Here is a 21,056-nt window from a genome sequence, read left to right as displayed (position 1 = left end):
TGCTGTTCTTTTATGCTGAATATTGATCTGAGCTGTCCTAACCGTAGCCACTACCCAAACTAAGTAGGCTTTTGGCAGTCTAAGCTCAAAAAAGACTAGCAACGAAAAAAACAGACCGGTACCTATTAAAAGTCACCAATGGCGAAAAAGCACAGAATGCACTGTGTGAAACGCAGCCATATAGGTGATATTTAAACTAAATACAGCATATTCATATTCCCACCCTTATTTAGCCTCAGGCTTGAGACTGAAGAAGGGCAGCTGATTATCTCGAAAAAAAAAACATAAGGTCACCTGCACCATTGCTCCGGGTAGCACACAGGAAGGGCACAATACTCCAGGGAGCGCCCTGTACTCCACAGGCCCCGTTAGCGATTAGGTTTTATTAAGACCACCCTTTCATTCCTAGCCACGGTACGCATCACACCATGAATTAGGGGTCACCTATGAGAGTAACTTTTATTACCGGAACAGGCAGTTCATAGTGTTGTTTCTTAGCCAATTGAAACAATCGCTACAGGCATTACGCGACTACCTAGGCTGACCGGGAAAAGGAGGTTAATATTAATTTTTAACTCCTGACGCACCAATTAGCTGTACTAGTTAACGAAAAAACTTGACCGTTAATTCTGCACCTCCCACTTGAATAATGTGGTATTCTAGAACCCTCTCGGAGATTTTGATTTTTTTTTCTAGGGAAATGAAAGTAAAGCTCAACTAGAATAGATACATGAATAGAGGATAGGTTAAAACCTACGGAAGTAATGTTATTGAAACGCATTGAGGTTACCTCTTAGCGATGTGTTGCCATAAATGCATATTCAAATGTGTGAAGAAAAGTTCATTAATTCATTGATTCTTTGTTCTGTCTGCTTCCCATTGACGAGATTTCCAAGCCTGAACAAATAATTTCACCAAAGATGTGATCAATTCGAACGAATTCGCCTCGAAACGCGGCTGATTCGGAGCTGTCGAAGAGATTCCCCTGCAGTTCTTATGGGAAACCTGCCGAAGAGAATAAGGATGCTGACAATAGTCACACTGACAAGACCTGTTCGAAGCGATTCCAAAAAGCTTTTAACAATTCTGTCCATGTAAGTCGATAGAGGATTGAGCAGCGCATAAATGTATACAGACAAACGCGAATAATTGCAAAAGAAGCGCTGTAGCGGCTTAAACTGACGAGAATACGTAAATTCCCCTATATCCGTGGTGGCCAAAATGCGCTGCATGTGTCCTTTGCAGGCATTGCAGAAATCGCTCTCATTTGAGTATGAAGCACTATCAAAGCAAGCAAAGAAAAACATCCCATCTGTTGCGGTCTACGATCGTCAATGTGTCGCAAGTTGTAACAAGTCTGAAAAATGGAAGCAACGAATGAGAGCCTCGAAGAGAGAGCGATGATAAAATCCATTTTTTGCTAGTTTACCGTTGGGGGTAGGTGTTTTTCTTTATTGGCACGATAAACCATCCACGAACGTCCAATAGCAACAGTGTCCCCCAGGTTTGGAGCATGTTAAGAGGGGTTTTATCATGCACTACTATCCCCCCAATCTGATCAAAGTTGTAGCAGTATACGATAAACAGTCTCTCATAATGTGCAGCATATTATGATAGTTACAGAGAGCGATACGCGAGAGATTCTCTCAATTTTCACAGGATTCAATCCCTGGTCCTTTGGATGTTCTAAATGTGACATGCTTCGTACAATTTTGCGTCAGGTGCAGTGTTGCTCGATGTCACTATCAATGCTTAAAATTTGCTGATTTGTACAGGCCGAATGCGATACAAATCGGATCATTCAGACTATGGATATCACTGATAGGTTAAGTTTAGCTTTAAATTAAGTAGATAAAATGGCAATTCATCGGTACGATATTTTCGACAGTGTTACAGATAGATTAAAACTATATGTTGGTTACTGAAAAACATCTATAGCATGGATAATGACCACGTGACCACTCATTCTGCAGTGATTTTGATCTAGAGTGCGATGTCGCATCACTGCTGTTGGTTGTCAAATCAAAGTGATATTGATAGCTCGCAAGTGATATTGATAGTTTTAGACCATCAGCCATCAGCTGATATGATTGATATTAAGCAACTCTAGTCAGGAGGCTGTACTACCCCTGAAGTTATCATGAAAAGCACACTGATCGATTCGGATAACTATTTTTGATCAGGAATACAGGTGATTGAAAAATGAGCCTGAGCATCACTGCCCTATATCCTCTAATTTACGTTAAAGATACTTGAAATGTATTTTAGTTGAAAATGCTATGTAATTGTTTGTATAGTTTTCATTCAGATTGTGCAGTCTATTTCAATTTGCTCCGATTTGGATTCAGCCTCGGATCAATGAGGACTAAAACAAATTCCTCGGTCAGTCACAGAACTCGACCATCTTCAATTTGCATTGAATTTTGCACATGTTTTCGTTAAAGTAGAACAGGTATTTTTCATAGATTAATTGATCACTTTGACTCAAGAATAACTTTTGAAAATGGCCCATGAGTTTTGCATGCAATTTATTTAAAAAATTCTGGTTCCGAAACTGTAGATTTTAGAGAAAAATGTTCTATAGAGCAGTTGTAGTGAACAACAAGGAAAAAATATGCACTGATTTATTTTTTATCATAAACCTAAATTTTAAATTAAAGTCCCCTCTAGATTTGAGCTCAAGTTACGCTAATGCATATTTCACCTAAAAAGGTACTTTTGTGATCAGAAATATTCTAATAATAAATATTCTCCATTTAAGTTTTCACCTGTTTGAAAAGCTACGCTAGGAATGCCACAGTTATTAACCATCATCATCGCGAAAACTGATGACGGTGATTGAAAAGGCAAACTTTACTCCCAGCTTCGTGAAATGGCTCATAGGTTCTCGATATTTCTCTACTGAATATTTTTTCTTGATCGAGCACGCGAGTAACAAGAAATGGCATACTTTATTGTTTAATTATTATTTTTTTTCATTGAAGTCGCTACTTCTAGAGAACGGGTCATGATAAACATTATGGTGTAGAATAATTTTGAGCCTTTTATTGTATCATCAAAACGTATTTATTCTGACAAAAAATAACAAATTTTAAAAAATCGAAACTCGTTCTTGGAAAACTTATTTATTAAAAATGTCTACATCATGAAACGTTGTTCCAAGCATCTGTGTACTATATACCGTTTTAATTCATATTACGGACACTTAAGGACTCAGTGAGGTATAACTCATCCAAAAGCATATAAAACAAATCATTCTGCATGAATCCTTCGCGTTATCGAACCTTCAATACACTAAACTTTTGAATGGTGAGTGAAGATTTTGATTCTGCGACATGAATAATTTTAAATAGACATAAATGTGTGAGATTTTTCTGATTCTTATTCCGGACGTTCCCTTACTTTTGTCTCATATTCCGGGCACTTTGATTCGAATTCCGGACAGCTCATAAAAATCATAATTGGAGAAGTCAAATCAGCAACTGATACTGTCAAACCACTAAAGAGACGTCTAAAGCAGCTGCACATTATAAATTCTCATAGATAAGTATGGAAAATGCTTAACAAATCGAGCCTCGAAGGTGAGAACTTTTGAACGACAAAAATTGAAACATTTCGTGTGAAATGTTTCCCATACAAAGTGCAGTGTTCAGAATTTGAAGCTGTCCGTAATATGAATCAAAACGGTATAGAATTGAAAAAAAAATAAATAAAAATAATCAAAATGGGGTTTTTGTGTGGTTTGAAATTTAAGTTGTATTTTTAAATTCTGCATAATAAAAATTAAATTATGTTTTCAGTGTAGGGAGCCGGATCATATTCTTGGCACTTTCACTTCGGCAGTGCGGTTTTTTGAAAGCTGTAAAGCTTATACTTGGCCCCAATAAGAGTTTTTCTGGATCGGATTGTCTGAAACTTTGCAATAATTATTGTAAAGTTTCAGACAATCCAATCCAGAAAAACCCTTCATGCCAAAGAAAATCATGGAAGTGTTCAAGTAGTTCTGCACCCTATATAGTTTTTTCTTGCTTTCCAGTGGATAGGCCATTTCAAAAAGTTATTCTGGAGTCAAAATGGTCGATTTCTCTTTGGAAAACACTTATTCTATTATACTTAGAACATGTGTAAAATTTAATCTAAATCGAAGAAGGTCGAGCACGATTTTCATTTGTATTCGACTCATTCTGGATGGAATTCGTCTGAATGAAAATTGAAGGATTTTCAAAGAGACGACAGAGCCCAAAACAAGGGAAATCGTTAAATACTTTCGAATCCAACAGTTTATAATATAAATATAAATTTGACGCACATGTTGCTTTGATGTTGAATTTTGAATACAATATTTTTGAAGGTATGTTCGAAACGTCAAATCACGAAGATTTACATCCAATAGTATAAACACCGTGTATGAGATTGCCTCGAAAACAAAACTTATACAGATAAGTGTGTTTTAAAATTTATCTTTGTCATAAAACTTTTGGGCTTCAAAAAGGTACCTAAAGATGCTACCAACAAACTTTTGTATGGGAAAAATCACTGAGAATCAGTGTTGAGAGGTTGCCTCGTTTAGATTGACAAAAACTTCAAGGTTTTTGACTTTTATTAAATAAATTAAGTTCAGCCAAATATTGTGATATCTATTATTTTCATAATGGAACGCGGATTCATCGGGGAAAGCTGGGAAAATATTATCCAATGTATGTTTTGGACAAACTTTTAGCATACTTATTCAAAAACTTTGTTTTTATGGACGTTATTGTTTTAAACAATCAAAAGTGAGTATCAAAAACAACGTTCGAATAATTCTTTAGAAAAGATGTGAAATACTAATAAAAAAAATTGGCGGAGATATCAAACCCTTAATTTTATGCGTTTTGGGGTTGTTCAAGGTATACTGAGAAAAGAAATGTGACTTTTTTCGTTAGTTTTTGCTAAATGTCATGATAAACGGATGGTTTTAGCTAATATTAATCACAGACTTGTTTAATCAATATCAACCTCTAAACGTACGTTTCTATAGTTTTCTCAATACAAAAGTTTGTTTGTTACATACTAAGCTTTCGTTTGGAAGTTAGAGCCCTCAGACTTTCTGACAAAGCGATTTTTTTAAACTCTAAGAATCTATTAATTAAATAATTTCATAACGCCGAAGAGGGTGGGTGGCTTTTCTCGAAATGTTGAAGCTCATTCAAAAGTTGATCAATGTTCATGCATAAGCGTTATGAGTCGGTGGGTGGGTGTAGGAATCGTCCAATTTCATCGTTAAATAATTTGTTAATAAACTCTTAAGCAGATGTCCTTTCTCACAAATCCTGCTGAAAGCACACCGTTCACAGCGTTCAACTCCCATGCCCGGTAGGAAACGAACCCACGCTACTCCGCATGACTAACGTGCTATTGCTCCCGTTCCACCACAGCTCAAGCTCAACTACGGCTATCTATCCAGTGAATTACAACGTTAGTGCGCACGTTGTACTAAATCTTCCAATAGGCAACAACTCAGAGGGGGGCCATTTGGGCTGACCGGCCCCGCCATTAGCAACTTCTCTGAACTGTGTGTTTGTCTGGGGCCCCCGTTTTTCATTGAGTAATTTGTGGCGAGCACGCTTTCCTGAATCAAGGTAGGGATACTCTGCCGAGAGGCAATCGAACCGAACCAATTCGGAGCTGCAATTGCAGCAGAGCAGAGGGTTCGAAAAAGTGCCCCACTATATTTCTCCGTGGGCACGCGGGCTGCTGCAACTCCAGCATAATTACTGTGCATACACAATCAACATAAAAAATTGGCTTTGGCTGCTGATGAGCAGCCACGGCTCTGCCCTTTCGACTGCAAACAAATGTCTGGCAGCGTGCTGCAGCCGATCGATGGATGCACATTGCAGTCAGCAGCTCCCCGTGTTGTGTTGAAAGGTGCATCAGACTTTATGCTGTGTGCAGCCACCGAACCGCCGCCGAGGGAATGTTTATCCATGTTCAAATTAATGGTGCGAGGCACTCGCCTGCGCACGCTTCCGTAGCACGAAGACGACGTCGATCATGGTGATGATGATGATGATAACAGAGCTTTGGAATCGGATGATGAGCAGCACAGGAAGCGTTTCGGGATTAGCCGGGGCTTTATGCTCTATGATCATAGGTTTGAGGGATTGTTAGCGATGGTTCCCGGGCTTTAACCCGAGGAAAGATAGCGTAAATTTATGAATAATGAGGCTTTTCATTCCAACAGTATTGTTTTATCAGAATTATTGTTTAAACAAAAAGATATCTAAAGATATAATTTGTCAATGCCTACAAATTTGAAAATAGCATAGAAAATCAGGTTTTTAAAATATTAACTGTTGAAAATAAATACTTAATTGTTTTGGTGCATGTGAATTTAATAGCTTGTATGCTGACATATTTGCTCAATTTATTCTATAAATAATTTTGTAAATGCAAATGAACATATACCATAATGATTCATAATGACAAATTCTCGATGGAATAAGGCCGCCATCGGCACCCATCGCTATAATTCCAATTTTATGTCACTGATCGCTTGTATATGCTAAAACTAAGGGTTGGGGGGTGGTTTCGGTTTTCTCAAATTGGTGGACCCCTCGTACGCTAGCTAGCTTTACAGTTTGTGAAAAGCCTATTTTTTTATAAATCATAGTTATTTCATGTCACATATTTCCCTTGGAAAAGCTTAGAAGCATTGTATAGAGGAAGGATATAGCATTCGTTGGAGGATTTGGGTTTATATAAATTCAAGATTTCATTGTTTGGGCAACACTAAGTGTGAATTGAAAAATTCCAATGCTTCACATTGTATTTCCTAATGATTTCAGATTGTTCTATTTTCCAAGGCTTAGGTGCCCAATTCAAGGCGATGTGTTTCATCCAATTTAACTTCAGCGATAAACCACATTGTAAGATTCCATAAAAACATTCAAACCGCACATAGCTAATAATAGGCTCTCTCTCTAAACCATGCACCGTGCCGCAGCAGCAATCAAGAAATCAGGGCAACGCGGTTTTGATGAAACCCGGAGCGGAGCAACAAGACCAAGCCAAGCAAGACACGGCTTAAAACATATCCTATCCTAAACCATAAACTGCATTCTACGGTTCGGATCAGCGCTCGAGTTGGCGCTCTCGATCCGCAATCCTACTCCACTTGAGCTGAGCCTCTCGCATGCAATATGCAGATCAGCGTGTCTATATGGTGGTAATCTTCTGCACTTCTTGCACCTCGCTCACCACCCCCTAACGGGGGGGAGGCTCTCCTTGATTGGAATGTTGGAAGCGGAGCAGAACACACGATATGTGTGTATGTGGAGAGCGAGAAACAGGTAGGTATATGCAAGAGGACAGCACAATGAGCTCGCAATAACATGAACAACGGCGGCAGCAGCATAAGCATCGCATCATCATCATCATCTCGTCTTTCCCCTCGCTACCCTTCGCAGGCATCATAAGGCGAAAGGATTTAGCGGCACGCGCCTCGGGCTAACATCGTCACGATCCTACCATTACCGGCACTGGTTCGGGTCGTAATAACGGGGTGCATTTTTTAACTCCTTGGCTTTTGGATCGGCGGTGACTGCTTATCTGTGGCGATTTGGAGCGCTATTTTTGGTTCGTGGTGAATTCACGAACGATTCTAATGGAGATTGACCTTGGAATTTTTAAAACGACAACGTTTGTTTGAAGACCAAAAGCTTGTTCTTAAGACAATGTTTCGATTTTTTGTTAATAAGTGGATACAAACATTTTAAATATTTGTTAAAGTTGGCTTGAATGTCCTCAATGAGATTTTTGAAAGCTAAATCTAGCATGAGCCTTAGATACTTAACTTCATCTGACCAATTTATTGGAACCCCTCTCATCGTGACAACATGTCTACTTGAAGGTTTCAAATAAAGAGCTTTTGGTTTATGTGGGAATATTTTTAGTTGAGTTTTGGAAGCATTAGGAGATATCTTCCATTTTTGCAAGTATGAAGGAAAAATATCCAAACTTTTTTGCAATCGACTACAGATGACACGCAGGCTTCGTCCTTTGGCGGAGAGGCCTGTGTCATCCGCAAACAAGAATTTTTGACATCCCTGAGGTAACTCAGGTAAGTCAGATGTGACCATATTGAATAAAATTGGTCCCAAAATGCTACCTTGAGGAACACCTGCTCTTACAGGAAGTCTTTCAGATCTGGAGTTCTGATAATTAATCTGAAGTGTACGATTTGACAGATAACTTTGAATTATTCTAACAATGTATGTTGGAAAATTGAAGTTTTTTAATTTTACAATCAAACCTTCATGCCAAACACTGTCGAATGCTTTTTCTATGTCTAGAAGAGCAAGACCAGTAGAGTAGCCTTCAGATTTGTTGGAACGGATCAAATTTGTTACACGTAAAAGTTGATGAGTGGTCGAATGTCCATGGCGGAATCCAAACTGTTCATTGGCAAAAATTGAATTTTCGCTGATGTGGGCCATCATTCTGTTCAAAATAACCTTTTCAAAAAGTTTACTGATGGAGGAAAGCAAACTGATTGGACGATAGCTAGAAGCTTCTGCAGGATTTTTGTCTGGTTTCAAAATTGCTACAACTTTAGCATTTTTCCATTTATCAGGAAAATATGCCAATTGAAAACAATTGTTAAATATATCCACGGTGCTCCCCTGACCGTTATTATCATAAAAAAATCTCCATCAAATCAGTGATCACCAGTCGTTTTTTATAGCTATGCTGCATTAAAGTGATGCAAATTTTGAAATATTGGCTCCCCTATGCTTGAACGATGTCAATTATGGTAATTAGCATCCTCCCAAAGTTTTAAATGATTCGGAAGAAATTTGACTGTGCACACGCCATTTGAAGTTTATATGGAAAAAGCCAAACTTTTGTGTTCAGCCACATAACTCTTCGTCATAATATTTTATGGAAAAGTGATCAAACTCTTCTCATGCAAAATCCTTTTAGCTACAACTTTGACGAAGACCACATTTTGATTGGACGTCATGAAAAATTGTTATTCATCATCATAAAGTGGGTTTGCATTTTACATGCTTCACCAACTGTTCGGCAGGCAACAGTGCACAGTGGGACGGATAGGGGTTTTAGGAGGAAAGATGGAACTCACGCCTTCAATTGCGATTTTACGTAAAAATGATGTTCTACAAAGTTGTTTATAATATAAAAACAATTTTTTTGGTAGGAACAAAAATTAGGGTGACCCTATGTAAAAAAGATAACCATTAAAACTTTTTTATTTTAAGGAATATTGACATAGCTGAAAGCAAAGTTGAAAATCGGAGAATTTTAAGCTGATTTGATAAAAAAAGTTTTTTCCTAGCTCAAAAATTGACCGTTTTAGAGCATTTTTCGCTATTGATGTAGGGTGGCCCTTCAAAAATAGGTTTTTGTGCTATATTCTTTTTTATTTTTAGATATCTCATCAAAGTTGTCATTCCTTCATCTTTAGACGATTGAGACGCATAATTTAAGGCCTATACAATTTTGTCGGTGAATAGTTATAAACATTTTTCATGAAAAACAAACGTTTTTTTTTACATGTAAATGTAGTTGGGGCAAAAAAAGATTTTTTTTTTGAATGACAATAGGGTAACGACTGTTTACTTCGTTCATAACCGCTAACAGTTGGCGCCAGCGGCAAAAAGTACAGGCAACAACCTTTTTAACATTCAGTTTCTTTCACTGGCCGCCGGGCGACGGCACTGTTGTTTGTATGTCACCCACTGATCGCGCTACGCTGGATTCTTAAATTTCTCAAACTTTCAACACAAGCGCATGGAAGAATGGTAGTCGAAGAACTGTCAAAACGTATGGAAAATAATGGAAAACGTAAATTACTTGCAATTAGGAAGCTGGATCAAAAAAATAGTGATAAGAAATCAAGTGTAAAGTGAATACAGAACTTTTTGTGCTCAGTTCATCTTCCGTGGTGCTTTCTTGGCTTCAGGATTTCGTTTTTACTACCACTGAAAAAGAGCCATCTATTGCCTTTTCAGTTATGAATATCGCTCTATTATCATCTTTCGGCTTTAAATCGGAATAAAAACTAACTCTTTGGGAAACATTCTGATTGGAAGTAACGAATGCTCAATTACTAGTAATTTGTCCACCGACAAATTACTAGTAATTTGTCCATTGTAGGAGATATATCGTATCTGGAACGGTATATTACTAGAGTACGATTTCTGATTATGACGCTGACTTTCAAGGCTAGATTAAGAAGAATAACTATATGCATTATTTGATCATGTTTAGATGTTTTGATTAGTTAAGGCTATAATTTAGAGATAGCCATGCCTGAAAATTGAACATTATAGTAAATTTGGGAGTTCCTTCAGAAATCAGTTAGTAACGGTTATTAATATATGAACCAGTCATATCATTAGCAAACAGATCCGCCGAAGTGTAATACGATTATTCACATTTTTAAGCTGACAAACACTATCGTCATGTCAACACAATTCATTTTGTTTTCCCAACTATACAAACATATAAACATGTTTTTTTTTTTGGTTATCAAAAAGTCTTTAACTTTTCATCAGAAAAAAATGGTATCAATATTCTTTTTTTTGCATCGCGTCCTTACCAGAACAGATCATACTTCTCAGGTTATTGTTGTTAGGAGCACTTCCATAGTTATTAACTGAGAGCTTTCTTTGCCATATTTCTCATTTTGCATTCGTATATCGTATGTATTAGTATCGATGAAACTTTATGTCCAAGGAAGTAAATTAAATTTTCATTACAAAAAGATCCTTGTATCTATTTGTTTCCATTAGCTATATCTTTTATGTTTGCGTTTCAATTAGTCTTGAAAGTAATGGGAAGACAATTTTACTAAGAAACTTGAAATAATAAAAATTAAACACAAAAAAACACAATTTTTGATGGGCCACCCTACATCAATAGCGAAAAATGCTCTAAAACGGTCAATTTTTGAGCTAGAAAAAAAACTTTTTATCAAATCAGTTTGAAATTTTTCGATCTTCAACTTTGTAGAACAAACTATATCAATATTCCGTAAATAAAAAAAGTTTTGATGGTTATCTTTTTTAACATAGGGCCACCCTAATTTTCGTTCTGACTAAAAAAATTGTTTTTATATTAGAAACAACTTTGTAGAACATTATTTTTACGTAAAATTACAATTGAAGGCGTGAGATCCATCTTTCCTCCTAAAACCTCAATCCGTCCCACTGTGCAGTGGAGCTCCTGGCGGGAAGAATAGATCAAAGTAATCCAGGCTACTATGTTCTACAGCAAAAAAGCAGTGTTGCTCTGAAAGTAATCTCAGCATGATTCAGACTTTGTTATCAATAATAACAAATGTGGTCTTCGGCAAAATGGTAGCTGGGAACATTTCACATGAGAAGAGTTTGTTCACTTTTCCATAAAATATTAGGACGAAGAGATAGGGGCTACACACAAAAGATTTGCCTTTCCCATAGTAATTTCCATATAAACTTCAAATGGCGTGTGCACAACCAAATTTCTTCCAAATCATTTCAAATTTTGGGAGAATGATTTTCACCATAATTGAAATCGTTTATGCATAGGGGAGCAAAAACTTCAAAATTTGCATCAGTCTAGCATTATTTTGTTTTTTTTTGTATCTTTGCTTTTTACGTCGTTAATTTCATTTTCTTCCATACGCCACTTTCACTGAAAAACTTAACCAAATTTGAAGGATGGCTACCTATAAAAGAATACTCAAGCCTGAAAATATTCTTTAACGTATACCTACATTTTGGTACCAATGAGTTGCATGTTGCATTCGAATCACCATTCTATCCATAATATTGTGCTACAAAAACTAATTTGGTTACATGATTAAATTGGCATTGCAATGCCTTATAGTGCTTGAGCCTTTGAAAAATCAGTTATTTGTGAAAAACGCTAACGGCATGTAAGTGCAATATGTAATTAAATACATTAAAATATGCTTAACTGTTTTAGTTACACTTCCAAAAGGGCGTAACACAAAATTTCGCCGATATTCTCATTCTAAACTCCACTCATATATTACAAATAACCAAATACACAGATTTTGCAAAACAATATTGATTGTATATTTCATTTGATGGCCAGTGAAAATTCGTATAAATAGCCCAGATATCCTTTGAATATTTGGACTGATACAATCAAAAGGGCGTAACTTCAAAACAGGCCCTACGATTTTTTTGAAATTTTGCCCAGACATGCAGCATAGCTATAGAAAACGACTGGTGAGCACAGATTTGATGTAGATTTTTCTGATAATAACGGTCAGGGGAGCACCGTGATATCAACCATGAAAGATAAGCTACTCTCTGGAAGTTTCTTGATGAGGATGTATTTGTTTTTTTTTTTAATAATAGTTCTCACTTCTTCCAAATCAGTCTCTTAGGAATTTTTGAAAACATTCTCTTGATTGAGAATGTTTCCGAAGTCCTGAGTAACTTGATTTTCTATTGGACTAGTAAGTCCATAATTGGAATTGTACGCGCTTTCAAACTACATAGCTAGTTGAATTATTACAATTTTTCAATTCTTCAATTATCTATTTTTTACCTTTTTGACTCATATTCCGAACATTTAAGGCCAGCAGTGCCTTCAAATGCATCTGGTAGTCTTAAATTAGCTGATATTTGTGAAAATTTTAATTTCTATGCAAAGTCTTACTGCTAACCGTTGAGTGTGCAGATTAAAATGTTTATTTGAACTGTTTTAGTATTGTTTCCACATAATAGTATGGAACAACATTTTGACTCAAATGCCGAAAACTGTGTTAATTCTGTCTTACATTTTGAATATCTTGATTCAAATTCCGAACAGCACCAATAAACTGTATTCAAATAAATAATTTTGCAAATAAATTGATCTGAGCTAGCTTTGCTGACATCATACTAGAGAATCATTACAACTCCTAAAGTAAAAAACATATTTAAAGACGTTAAAATTGAATTGAAGTTGACTGCCATTTTCTAGTAAAGGGGTGACATATTTCAGCGAAACATCTCAACAAAATCGCCCTACAAAAACCGAGTATTCGGAATAAGAGTCTGTTCGGAATTTGAGACAAAACGGTACGTGTTACTTTAGGAATCTGATAAAATTTACATATGGATATGGAGTAGGGTGCGGCTTATGTTTCAAAAGCTGTCAAAATCAAAAATTAGTGTGCCCTTCTGAATTCAAATCACATAAAAAGAGAAACTTCAAACTTTGAGCCAAAAATATTAACATTTAGTGCTGGCGCATTCTACTTGAAGGTAAGTTTTCAAGATATAAAAAATGACCTTAAGTGAAGTAACCATTACTTTGTTATTTTTCAACCAATTTTAAAACTTTTAGCATGATTTCCTTCTAAATTAAATTTATGAAAACTTTGTAGAGCATCAAATTTGTCTAAAATCAAAGCTTTTAGTTTTAGTTAAAAGTTGTTTACTCCAATTGTTTCCTCACTTTACTAAAGATGAAATTTAGATTGACCATAACTTCATAAATACGTAATCGATTCCAAATCTTTTTACGTGTTTCTGAAACAAATTTAGTTGTTTACAAACTGTTCATACATCACATTTCACTAAAAAATTGTTTCGACCAAGTTATTCAATAAAAAACTCAAATAATCCAAAGAAATTTGATTTTTTCATTAAAAAATCATGTTTTTGAGTAGTTTTTCATGAATAACTAAGTCAAAACAATTTTTCAGAACAATGTGTTGTATGAAAAGTTTGAAAACAACTGAATTTGCTTTAAAAACATGGTAAAAGATTTGGAATCGATTTAGCATTCATGAAGTTATGGTCAAACAAAGTTGATTTTTTCCAGTAAAATGAGGAAACAATTGGAAAAAAGGTTGTTTTTAACCAAGACTAGTTGCGATTTTAGTTTTTTTTTTTGGGTTCTACAAAATTTTATACATATAATTTAATTAGATTTAGAAATTAACGAAGTTATGGTGAATTCACTGAAAGCCATTTATTAAAGTTTAAAAATTAATCTTCAAGACGTTTGCGCCACCTCTAAATCCTAATATGTTTAGCTCAAACTTTGAGGTTTCTCTTTTAATCTGATTTGAATTCATTAGAGCACACTTTTTTTTTAGAATTTAAAAAAAATAATATGGAGTGATTCGTGGATTATTTGTAAAGATATTCCTACAAAATATTGAAGCATTCCTGGAGCAGTTTTTTGAACCAGAAATGGGGCGTAGATAGATTTCCTATTGTTATTTATGAAAGAATCCCGGGATAAACATTCGAAAACAATTACAAGGCGATTTCTAGAATTTAAAAGTATACCTGATGGAATTTCGGGCAATTAATATGAGAAGTTCAAAAATAAATTTCAAACTCGTTTAGTAAATCTGTTGAGAACTTTCTTTAATAAAATCCTCAGATGAATCTGCTGTTTCAAAAAGTAATGATGAACTGCAGTTAAAAAAATTTTTTTGGAAACTAATTGGATGAACAGTATTTTTTTCAGAAGAATCCTAAGACGATATCCCAGGGAGAAACAATAATATAATTTTCTGAAGAAATCCCTTTATCAAATTGCTCGAGTAATCTCTGCATATATTCGCGGTAGTGTTTTAAAAAAAAAGTTGATCGTATTCTGCTAGAAACTTTAAAGGAATATTTATTATTTTTTTATATTCTCATGCAGCCATTTATGAAAAAAATAATTATTATTTTTGAGAGGAATTCTTGGAGGATTGCAGGTTGCAACATGATATTGAGCTTAAGAGATTGCGTAAGAAACACTTGGAGATTTTTTTGCGAAAATATGCAGACATACACTCCCGTGCATAAGTTTGGGTTCACCCCCTAAAAAACATGCAAAAGTGTTCTGTCCATATCTCTGTGATTACACGTCCAATTGAAACTCTCTAAGCCGCATTCGAAAGGCAAAGAGTTATTCTTGATTCGTATGTTTTTTTTTCCAAAAACATTCTTTGAACTTTGTATACTAAATTTTTACTTAAAGTTGTGACATTTTTCAAAAAACACACTGAAAAATCATACCTAATTTCCTCAGCATTGGATCGACCAAAATTTTTAATCAAAGTGTCATTAGAATCGTAATCTTATATTCTTTGAAGAGATCCCACGAAATTCTGGCGGAAAAATCTGGAAAGTATTCAAAATCAATGAAGCAGTCAGTCAAGTCATCGTGCAAAAGTTTGGGTTCACCCCTCAGTATGGTGTATCGTGCAAAAGTTTGGGTTCACCTGAACTTACTCAAATCTGTGAAATCTCAAACCAATCATGTACGCGCCATCATTTGCGCTCATAAAAGCTTTAAACTATTAAAATCGGTTGAAATATGGCAGTGATATAGGACAAAAATGATGTGCGTGCGGCTCAGGTGAACCCAAACTTTTGCACGATGACTTGACTGACTGCTTCATTGCTTTTGAATACTTTCCAGATTTTTCCGCCAAAATTTCGTGGGGTCTCTTCAAAGAATATAAGATTACGATTCTAATGACACTTTGATTAAAAATTTTGGTCGATCCAATGCTGAGGAAATTAGATATGATTTTTCAGCGTGTTTTATGAAAAATGTCACAACTTTAAGTAAAAATTTAGTAAACAAAGTTCAAAGAATGTTTTTGGAAAAATACATACGAATTAAGAATAACTCTTTGCCTTTCGAATGCGGCTTAGAGAGTTTCAATTGGACGTGTAATCACAGAGATATGTACAGAACACTTTTGTATGTTTTTGAGGGGGGGTGTGTGTGTGTGTGTGTGATACAATCCACCTCCCACTGGCCGGCAATGCTTTTATGGAAGAAAATTGTATGCATGTATTTAATAATACCCTTCGATATCTTTATATCTGCAGACAATTTTAGCCCAGGAGATGAAAGGTGATAGCTCTACTGAAATTCCAACGACCCATTTCAAGAATGGCAGTAAATACACACACATTCTGAGGTCATTTTCATTTACAGTAAGCCCCGCATAAAAACATCCAGATATCAAATGGATATATGCAATGTTTTTACACTTCCCGAATCGAAAATTATATTTTCGACCCTGGCACGTATTTAGTTTGAATTGGTAATAAGTGAGTAAAGTAAACAATAATAAAGAACGATTTTACCAGGATGTGAAGCAGTTTTTCTCCGTCGCCGCACTGGGGTTTCCGTAAAATACTATACACTTTTTCACCGCACTCCACGCGTAACACGTTCGATCCTGACCGCATCACCCGCCCCCGCAGGAGCAAGCGTCGCAGTCAAAGGATCACACACTACTGCAAAACAGGGGAAAAAATTCTCCGGCAACGAAAATACGCGCGAATCCGTCAGCAAAATCAATCGGACGACGCAAAACCGAACTGTCCTGCTTGGGCTTCACGAAGCCATGTATGTTGTTGAGGGGGTGAACCCAAACTTATGCACAGGAGTGTATATGCGGGGACTTCCTTAAAGAAACACCTGAAACAATCATTTAATGTTTTATTCTTGCGAGAAGTCTTGGATAATTTTGATGTGAATTTTTCATCAATACTTGAATAATTTTCGAGAGGTTTTCTTAAATATTTGTTGAAGAAATCTGAAAAGAAACTTTAGAGAGAACCTCAAAGGAAAGTTGGAAAAATTGTTGGTGAACTCTCTGAAGAATTTGTGGAAAAGATCCTTGCTTGGTGATCTTGAAGATTATTGTGGTGAAGCTCCTAGAATACCTTAGTAATTTATTTAAAATCTCTTTGCAAAATTCTCACACAACTAATCAATGAATAACTGGATGATATTTTAAAATCAATTGCATGTATAGGTCCTTCCTGGAGAAATGTTGAAAATAAAAATTCTAAAATTCTCTGGTAGAATCGAGAAATTTTTTGATAATCTGAGAAAGCCTAAAGAAACTTCAGGAAAAATCTATCGAACGATAACTACTAACTATCCGGGACTACCCGGGAATGATTTTTTATGGGAGCCCCATGAGGAACTCGGTGAAAACTGGAAAAGATTTCTTGGAATAAGCACAGAAAAAGAACGGAAATAATTCCCATGCGAATTCTCTTTAAGCAATTGAATTGAATTGGTTGAATACCGGGAAAGTTTGTGAAAGGATGACAAGGGATATTTATCGTGTGTTATTCGGAAAAATTCATGAAGGATTATTTTTCTGGATTTGACAAAGAGCAATCCAGTTGCAAATATTCAAAATATATTTGGATCCATTAGAGAAGCGTAATTCAATGCCAATTTTATTAGTAAATTTTACACCGACTCGGACTGCTTCAGCTATAGTTGTGGTTTTGCATCAATCATTTTGATTCAATTGTTCAGTTAAAAGATCAAAATTAGAGGGAGACCAGTTACTAAAAGCAGGTACTTTTTTTTATTTTCTGTTGGGATTTCCCGTTTATGAAGACACGGAATAGAAGCTACATGTGGAAGCACATGCATGGATGTTTACATTTGATTTGAATAAATTGAACGGTTATTCGTAGGAAGAGAATTTAAAGGGACGAATTGAAATCACCTGTAACAACATTGGCATAGAAATTTCCTTTGGTATTTCCATTCGAATTTAAAATATCGAACGGTTACCCGACGGAAGAAAATTATCTTGTGAATGAACATGATTATTATCTTCCTGATGGATATGATTCTTGAGCAAGCGATCGTTAACTGAAAAATGAGCATTGTTGGAGATTCTTCCAGGGGAATTCCGGGAACGAAAAACGATACCGTTCATCCGCCTGGTACAAGCCACGACGATTCGTCTACGCGAATTAGACTTATTGTTGCCCCCGCAGTTTGCGCATACAAACTTGTTGGTATCTTCCTACGCTATGAACCGTCCGTAAATCATGCATTCAGCATCCATGCGATGTCATGACCTGACCACACTTTCGGTACCAACGGGGGGAGTGTGAGTGGGGTTCTTAAAATTTCCTCTAGGTTTCTGGAATTGTTCCCATGTCACTCGGACGTCGAACATAAGTATTGCTTTAACCTTCCAGTCGTCGCGCGGTTTGCCACCGTCAGAACCACCGCGCTGCTGTTGTGAACGAATAGCGAGTTTTTTCAGCAGTGTTGTACAAAATACAACAGCGCGACGACTGAAGTGTTAATATTATTATTATCTATAGACTACCTTTGCCTTTGAGTTGCATGACCGATATAGCCATAACAAATAAAAATGCAATATTATTTAGATCACTTTTGTTAAAGTGGACTAAATAATATCCTTGAGAGCTTTTTTCGAAGAATGTCAGATTGTTTTCTCTTTTTCATAATGATTACTTGGACTGGGGAAAATCCATGTAAATCATTTATTCCATTTTTGATCTCTTCAGGTGACTTATAGTCACTTGAGAGACCTTTCAAGACGACTTTGAACAAACGTTCAGTTTTGTCGCCATAAGTAAAACAATTGTGCTTCTTCTCTTCAAGATGTTTGAGAAGAAGTTCGCGATCTTCAAGATTTTCCGGCAAAACGCGACAGTCTCCTTTCATTACGATTTGGAAGGAAACCTTGATTCCCCTTATGGAGTTCAAGATCTCCTGCCTAAATCCCCCAAATTCGGAACAACTGACCACGATAGGCGGCACTCTTTGCTTCCTCACTTGAATCAAAGAGCCTGGGTTAGAGGCTGCTTAGATTTGGTGTTCGGAAAATTTGTCAAAAGCATCGAACTGATTGCTCATTTCGATGCAATTATCATTCACCCTTGGAGTGCGTTGTCACGTTTAGTGACACTTTTAAAAATCCACTTTTTTGGAAGGAAGTTGTGAATTTAGAGATTCACCCTTCCTTTTGTTTGTAGTTGCAACCATGTTTAGTTAATAAATGGAAGAAGGAGAGACCTTTGAGAGGTTTTTTCACAATACGGCGTCCAAGCATTACCACCGCTAGCTTTCACTAACGGGTCCAACGAAAAATATAAGAATCGTTAAGGGATCAATAGTAGAAAAATACTACTGAAAAGTACTGTTTTTCTAGCACTGAGAAGTACTGTTCTATTGCTTTAGGTAGTTTTAAAAACTTCCAAAAGCAGAGAGAATTTGTGTACGCACAGCTCGAAGGCACGATGCGCACTGAAGCTTTTTTCCGAATTTTTTCTTTGGTAAAAAGGCGGAATTCAAATTTGATAACGGTTCCCATATTAGTAAACGATCTAAATTTTAACTTGAATCGATATAAGTTTCCCTTTTAGGATGAATCACTTCCTAATCCACGTTTCCTTGTTCTCCTTTCTCTACTTACAGAACTTTCGTGATCAGAGCATCGACGGTGCCGGTCTTCCGCTGCTAACCGAGGAGCACCTGACCAACTCGCTGGGCATGAAATTGGGACCGGCACTGAAGCTGAAATCTATGCTGGCGAAGAAACTGGGTGGCCCATGTCCGTGTGCCCTCTGTGCAGCTCCCACCCCCACCAGAAGTAGCAGCAGCAAGGGGGACACCACACCGACCAATCGACCGCCGAGTAACGGTTCCGTTGGATAGGCGACCAGTTTAGGCTGATCCACTCTGCTCCAACTTATACATAACAGACCCATCCAGACCAGTGAACGATTTCCAATATCCACGGTGAACCACAACTGTGCAATCGAAACGTAACCCCCCCTCATCAAAATTAAGTGGTAGCGTTTAACACTGCCCACATAGCATACGTACTTAGGCAGAGCCGTTCCACAGGACAATCTGATCGACGACTATTCGTGAAAAAGGAAAATTTAAATTTCATTTCGCCGGGACATGTACAATATTACGTTTTAATCGTCTTCGTTACTTAGCCGTTAAGCGAATTGTTATCTCCGACCGGAAGTTCCGGTCGATTTGCGTAGATATAGGGACCCTAGTTTTCTTGTTATACGCATGATTCTCTATGTTAATTTCCAAAAAGAAAAAAAAAATACAATTCAGTGTGGACCAGCAATGGGAGCACGATTTGAGCAACAGTTGAGAGGATGTTAGTTTATTCGTACGGCGAGAAAGGCGCATGATGCAATTATTTATTTTAATGCTAGGCAAATAGGAAATATGTCACTCACACACACATAAGCACCCACACAAGAAAGACTTAATATGTAGAAAGAAGGAATGAAAAAACTTCCACTAAAAGGCTCCAGACAAATGTTGATTTCAATTAGGAAAAAGGTTCCGTTCGTCCTCAAAAAAAAAAACAACAAACTGTAATTGTTCGATAGAAAAAAGAAAAGTTTTATCTTGTCAGATCTTGACCTTCAGACGTATATTTAATTTTTAATTCTAGACCAGTTAGAACTAGGGCTCACATTATTATCAGTATTTATCAGGATTGATTAGTGAAAAATCACACAGTTATACTGTATCTGTATGTTAGTACTTCCATGTAAGCATGAAAGCGATAATAAAACGATCCTGTTGTTCGAAATAAAACATTTATTGTGTATTGATCTGATGAAATAATCCAAAAATGCTAAATTCTGTATTTGAAACTTTGAGACTCTCGCCTCTGCCCGCTGCTGAAGTTTTTCACGTTTCATTGAGCTCATGGATTGGGATTTAAGTGAATATGGACAGATCCACCAGTACAGGACACCTCAACCATAAAATCGATTATACTTATTCTTCATTTTGGCGTTACGTCCCAATTGAGACAAAGCCTGCTTCTCAGATTGGTGTTCTTATGAGCAGTTCCACAGTTATTAACTGAGTGCTTTTTTTCTAATGACCATTTTTGCATTCGTATATCGTGTGGTAGGTACAAAGATACTCTCTGCCCTGGGAAGTCATAAAAATGTCCTTTATCAAAAGATCCTTCACCAGTGAGATTCGAACTCACGACCGTCAAATTGGTCTTGCTGAATAGCTGCGCGTTTACCTCTACGGCTATCAGGGCCCTACACTATCATGTTGCCCATTAATGATGGAAACTACGATCGTTGCTAGAAACTAATGCCAAGTTTCCGGGTTTTCATTCTATGTTGATTCGGATTCTTTTCATAATGAATATTTCCTTGAATTCCCTGAGCATAGAGTATCATTGTAGTTGACACGTGATAAACGAATTTAAAAATGACAAATTTAACAAGAAAAGC

The 21,056-nt window shown here is 36.5% G+C and overlaps 1 protein-coding gene across 3 annotated transcripts in view; it reads left to right on the top strand.

Moving 5' to 3' along the window:
* LOC5566991 (flocculation protein FLO11) overlaps positions 1 to 20,394 on the top strand; it is a 360,699-nt gene extending 340,305 nt beyond the window's left edge. For all 3 annotated transcript variants that reach the window (XM_021845416.1, XM_001651329.2, XM_021845415.1), the window contains one exon: positions 19,240 to 20,394. In XM_021845416.1, coding sequence (XP_021701108.1) covers positions 19,240 to 19,479 — 240 coding nt within the window. In that variant the 3' untranslated portion in view covers positions 19,480 to 20,394. The remainder of the gene's footprint in view (positions 1 to 19,239) is intronic.
* The last annotated feature ends 662 nt before the right edge of the window (positions 20,395 to 21,056 follow it).

The sequence above is a fragment of the Aedes aegypti genome, chromosome 2 (assembly GCF_002204515.2).
Source record: "Aedes aegypti strain LVP_AGWG chromosome 2, AaegL5.0 Primary Assembly, whole genome shotgun sequence".
In the NCBI taxonomy this organism is placed as follows: Eukaryota; Metazoa; Arthropoda; class Insecta; order Diptera; family Culicidae; genus Aedes; species Aedes aegypti.
Note: the sequence above shows the minus strand (reverse complement) of the source record. Positions and strands in the feature narration are given on the sequence as shown.